The sequence below is a fragment of the Tarenaya hassleriana genome, unplaced genomic scaffold, assembly GCF_000463585.1.
Source record: "Tarenaya hassleriana unplaced genomic scaffold, ASM46358v1 Cleome16, whole genome shotgun sequence".
Lineage (NCBI taxonomy): Eukaryota > Viridiplantae > Streptophyta > Magnoliopsida > Brassicales > Cleomaceae > Tarenaya > Tarenaya hassleriana.
In genome coordinates this window covers 2,322,138-2,327,948 of record NW_010965019.1, presented here as the reverse complement: position 1 = coordinate 2,327,948, position 5,811 = coordinate 2,322,138, and the positions used below count along the sequence as shown (strand labels likewise).

Here is a 5,811-nt window from a genome sequence, read left to right as displayed (position 1 = left end):
AAATATAAATAAAAAAATAAAATAAATATTTAAAAATAAAATAAATATTTTTATTTATTTTATTTTTAAATATTTATTTTATTTTTTTATTTATTTTTTTGTGTTTTCCAACGGCAATTCCAACGGACCCCCGTTGGAAATAATTCTAAATTCCAACGGACTTCCGTTGTAAATACCGTTGTAACATTTCGACGGCGTTTCCAACGGATATTCTAACGGATATCCGTGGCAAATACCGTTGTAAATCCGTTGGAAAATTTCTAACGGATATTCTAACGGTCCCGTCGGAAAATAGCCACGGATGTCCGTTGGAATTTCCGTTGATATATACCGACGAACAAATCCGTTGGAATTCCGTTGCAAATATACCACGGAAAAACCGTTGGAAATCCGTTGAAATATTCCAACGGATGAGGGCGTTGGAATTCCGTTTGGAATTTGCCACGGAATTCCAACGGACACCGATTTCTAACGACGATATTCCAACGGATTTATCCGTTGGAAATCCGTTGGAAAAGTTGAATTCCAACGGATTTTCGGCCCTTTCCAACGGATCTGCCGGTTGGAATTTAATGTTTTTTTTGTAGTGTTGGATGCAGAGGATTCTGAACCTGAATCTGAAAAAGGTGACGTCGAGCAAATTGATCATGCACTGTTTGATGCACCAGAACATGGAACGATACATATATCAAAGATGCGATGTCCATGTCTTGGAGCCATCAAGTTATCAAGAAGACTGCGGAGATAAGAGATCGGAGGAATGCAATAAGAGAAGATAGTCGCACGTGGTACAAAAGATGCAGACATGGATTCTGGTTAACAGACCAAAGGAGTCAAATGGGTTTTCGCAACCAAGAAAAATGCAGATGACATAAAGAGCTAGAGATATGGATTCTGGACTGTGAAGGGCTATGCCCAAATTTGGCCGTAATTAAGCGATTTTTGGTTATTTTTAATAGGGTAAGCGGTCTGGTTCGGTTCCTTATAATCAAATCATAAAAAACCAAAAAATTCGGTATTTTTTTTTCGAACCTTACCATTCAATATTTCCGAATGGTGTGTTTTTATAGAAACGGATTTTTCGAAATCGAACCGAACTTTATAAAATTATCAAAAAACAGAAGTTTTCTTTAGAAAATCGAATTTTTTTAACAAAAATCGAAACCGAAACGTACCGAAACAGAAACCGAACTGAACATAATAATATACGGTACTGATTTGATACAAATTTTAGAATACCGAATAAATCGTTCCCAAACCGAACCGCTAATTTCAAAACGAATCGCGAAAGGTCCACCCCTAATTTTTTAGAGTATGTTTTATTTCTTTATAAAATTATAAATTCTTATAAATAAGATGTATTTTTGGAAACAAATACGACTTTCGTAGAATTTGTTAATGTTCCGGTTTCGAAAAAACGAAAAATTTACAATCTTGATACAATTTTCCTTTTTCTTTGTGGCAAAAAAAGGAAATATCTAACCGAGTCATATAATCATAATATAATTTACCCCTAATATAATCCTAGTCCGAGTTATATATAAAGCGATTAGGGCTCATAATAATCACTTCATGCATAGACTTGCTCTGCTTTCTTTCAGATTTACGTATCCAATGTAACATCATTCTGTCTCTCTCATCGATCGCCATGAATTATCTGTGGCTTCTGTCTTCGTTGGCCACCGTAATGATCTACACGTGTTGCTACTGTTTATACTATGCATGCACACATCGAGCCGACGAAGCCGACGGATCCGACATTGAATCCGACGAATCCGACAACGACATCGAGATGGCTCTTCCTCTGACGTTATCGATACGTCTTGCTCCAGTTTCATGTCCGGAAGTTATCACTCCGAGGATGGTGCACGAGTTCAGAGACGTCGTGGGAGGAGAAGGTGGTGAAGCCAACACTTGTTGCCCGATCTGTCTCGAAGTCTATGTGCCTGAGGACAAGGTTGTCTGCTTATCCAAATGCCGTCATCTTTTCCATCCTGCTTGCATCGAGCGGTGGGTCCTAAAGAACTTAAGTTGCCCTATTTGCCGCAGCCCGGCCAGTGGCAAGGGCTGGTGCGTTATGAAGAAGGATGTCGCGACCGATGGTAGTACCGTCCAAGGAGTCATGGCCGAGAACACCGTCGTCGTCGAGGATGTTGCAGAACGAGACATGGACCAGAATCTCGTCGTCGAAGATGTTGCAGAACAAGTTGGAGCTTTAGCCTGAAAGATTATTTAGTTTATTGTTTAATGAAAATTCAAATCGACAAGGAAATTGTTTTTTTTTTTTCCATTTATTCAAGGATTTATAGTCAGTATTCCTACTCAGAGTGTATACTCTATGGTCTTTAGAACAAACAAGTGCAAATTCTTAGGCGCCTTTTGTTTTTATTTTAAGTTTTTGGTTTTTAATTCATAAGGCTGCTTGTGAATCACAATGGATGAGAGGGAGTACAAAAATAAAAATATAATAATAATAAACAAAGGATTGTATTGTGTATATCATCTCTTTATCATTTTTCTAATAACATTTATGGAATATATTTGTTTGTATATGTTTGAACGTATTCTTGAGTTTGCAATAATTTGCTTTAATACGTATTTTTAACCAAAATTCAACAGATGGACCTTGTTCGTAGTGCACCGGATTGTTGAGTATGTGAAAACCGGATTCACAAGGTTACCGGAGTGGAGAATTGAATGGACAGCAGGCGTGGATATACATATGAGTTCACATGAAGCTTGTGCCATTGCCTTGTATTCGGACGATACTGTGGCTTGCTTTCTGGATTTCCATGACATTGACTTTCTCGAACCTGGCATACTACTCGATGATGCAACACATAAAAATGAAGTTTTTCTTCTTCGAAACTCTTAACGATTGCACACAGAAGGCAAATGATACGGCCAAGTGTAAAGGGCCACCGAAAAGTATAGATTGCCAGAAATTTGGTCGAACACCTCCTCGGCAAGAGTTTCTGCATTTCTTCCGACCATCACCCAATCTTCTTCCCTTTACATAAAAATCCCCAATTTCATCGACCGCTTCACCACACGAATCCGATTGAATTCTACCTCTTTCCGTCGATTCGGTTTCGCCAGAAAGAATCGCTGGAGATTCTATTCGGCCGTATCTCCAACGACTCTCGTCACGGCGGCGGCGACAATAACGGAGACGGCGATGCTCTACTTGATAATTAACATAAATCTGGTAGGGGAAGACAACTTTAGGGTTCATCATGTTCGGTCCTGGGTGCTTGCAAAGTTTAAAATTTGATTCAGTGTGTTCGTGTGTGTATATATACACACATATATTTATTTATTTATTGGTGAAACCGTATATTATTCGTGAATTTTTTAGTCAGGGGTTTAAAATTTCAAAATGTATAATAATGCTAATTTAATTTTCCATTTCGCTGTGGGTGAGAGAAAAGGAAAGATCTCACGGTTAAAATACAAAATACATATACATATATTTATTTATTAGTGAGATTAAATATTTGCTTTGTATTTTTTAAAAAATTCAAAATTTAACAATTCGAATGTAATTTTCCATTTCTCTGAAAAGGAAAGATCCAACGGTTAGAATCATCAGAGAGTGTGAGAGTTTACAATTATTCAAGATAGTTTCCATTTCTCTTCCTAATTAATTACATATATATAATGGGACGAGGGGATTCACTCCGCAGACTTCTCTTCTCCGCTCTCTCTCTCTCTGATCGATCGCCATGAATCCTGTGCTTGAGCACGCCGGTCTGTGGTGGCTTGCGGCTGTAACGATCTTCACAATCGTTTACTCATGTTGCTTCTTCTTCTGGTTCTACTACTGTTTCTACTGCATCGAGGAATCCGACCACATGGACATCGAGACCGCCGATCAAATCGCCGCCAGACGACAGCGAGTTTCACGCATCATTGAGATGGCTAATTTCAACGCCGCATTATCATCATCCACACTTGCTTTTGGTCCTCCAGCTTCGTTTGACATCGAGATGGCTCTTCCTCCGAGACGGCTCTCTGCTCCGCCATACCCAGAAGTCGCCATCACTCCGAAGATGATCCACGAGTTCAAGGACGTCATGGTGAGAGGAGAAGATGATGAAGGAGGAGCCAACAAGACTTGTTGCCCCATCTGTCTCGAAGTCTATGTGCCTGAGGATAAGGTTATCTGTCTATCCAAATGCCATCATCTTTTCCACCCGTCCTGCATCGATCGGTGGCTCCCAAGGAACCCGACTTGCCCTAACTGCCGCAGCTCTGTCAGTGGCAAAGGCTGGTGCGTTATGAAGAAGGATGCCGACTTCGATGATAATGATAACGTCGAAGGAGTCACGGACGAGAATCCCATCGTCGTCGTCGTCGAAGACGTTGCGGAACAAGCCATGGTCGAGAATCCCGTCGTCGCCGTCGTCGATGATGTTGCGGAACAAGTTTGAGTTTGGGTTCGATGATCAGTTTCTTGTTTAATCTGTTCACGCGTACTGAAAATGTAATTAGACAAGGGAGCTTAGGGTTTTTTTTTCTTTTCCAATGGGGGTGTGTGTATATATATGTAAATATATGATTTTACGCATATCGTTGCCACAGTCAAAAGACCATCAGGACAAAACCCCTATTTCCATTACAGAAGAAGGTTTCTCCAGTGGAGATTGAAACCTGCTCTCACCCAGAGTTGCTTCTCCTGCAAGTAACGTCGGACACGGGATAATGGCTACATATATATGTACCAGAACACACCAAAAAAGCAACTGATACACAAAAGCAATCAGTAAAACAGATACCTAAAGCTCTAACCCACAAGAGAAGAAACTGACCCCCAAGAACGCCAAACACATAAACTCTGATTCAAAGTTCAGACAATGCAAATTCAGAACGACAAGAAAACCCTAATGGATCTGAATTCTACCTACCACACCATTTGAGGAAGAATGTATCTAAAGGCTGCTCATCCGGATTCCGGGATCTCTAGGAGACTGGAAATCCCTGGCTCTTGAATAGCCAACATAGTAAAGCTCCGAGATTATGCCGGTGAGAACAATGAAAGCGGCCCCGGCTCCAAAGACTCCTTTCCTCAAGGTTTTGCAGGAAGGGGAGTGACGGCCTAAGTAGACTCTGTACTTGGTGTGGTATGCATTTCTCACAGAACCCGCGAGTAAACACACCTCTGCTATGAAGAAGAATACCCTGCAACATCATCATCATCACCATTCTCATATCATATCTACTGAAGCATCTAATATGTACTTACGGGGTAAGTATGAACACGAAAAAATCAGTTTCAGAACTCGTGTTTTCGATGGAAACCATGTCACAAACCCTAGTTCTCATCCAGTGGGGAAACACAATTAAGTGTAAAGTGAAAGTTTTCCATTTCAGCTGGTTAAAACATACGAGAAAAGCTACGGAAGGATTTCGAAATCTGGAAATTCTGTTCATCAATATGGCAAAGGTTAAAATTTAGAGTACTGGATCTAATCAAATGTTCGTTCTAATCCTCGGCTCATTCTAAAATCATGTGCAGTACGAGCACATGCTAATACGAGCAAACTAGCTTCAGCCAACTACACAACTTAATTTCAATACGTTTTTCCAACATACGCATGCCAATGTTTAGGATGAAACTCATGCAGCATGTTTCGTAGCTTGTCCTTTCAATCTACCATGTTCCAATGCTGGTCTCAAAGTAAGTAGCGAACTTTTCGACAATACTTCTCCTGTTGCTCAAGTTCAGATTCCTATTTCGCCGGAAAACCAGATGAAGAAGGAAAGAAAAGAGAAGGGAAAGCGAGTACCAGGCAGTGATGAAACGAACAA

The 5,811-nt window shown here is 40.2% G+C and overlaps 3 protein-coding genes across 3 annotated transcripts in view; 2 read left to right on the top strand and 1 right to left on the bottom strand.

The window, feature by feature from the left end:
* The first annotated feature begins 1,648 nt into the window (after positions 1 to 1,648).
* On the top strand, positions 1,649 to 2,224 carry LOC104809677 (RING-H2 finger protein ATL22-like). Its single transcript, XM_010535721.1, has one exon. The coding sequence runs from the start codon at positions 1,649 to 1,651 to the stop codon at positions 2,222 to 2,224; it is 576 nt and encodes a 191-aa protein (XP_010534023.1).
* A 1,501-nt stretch (positions 2,225 to 3,725) lies between these two features.
* LOC104809569 (RING-H2 finger protein ATL81-like) lies at positions 3,726 to 4,433 on the top strand. The gene has a single exon (XM_010535599.2). The coding sequence runs from the start codon at positions 3,726 to 3,728 to the stop codon at positions 4,431 to 4,433; it is 708 nt and encodes a 235-aa protein (XP_010533901.1).
* A 287-nt stretch (positions 4,434 to 4,720) lies between these two features.
* LOC104809568 overlaps positions 4,721 to 5,811 on the bottom strand; it is a 2,143-nt gene continuing 1,052 nt past the window's right edge. Inside the window, exon 3 of the mRNA XM_010535598.2 lies at positions 4,721 to 5,181. Coding sequence (XP_010533900.1) covers positions 4,932 to 5,181 — 250 coding nt within the window. The 3' untranslated portion in view covers positions 4,721 to 4,931. The remainder of the gene's footprint in view (positions 5,182 to 5,811) is intronic.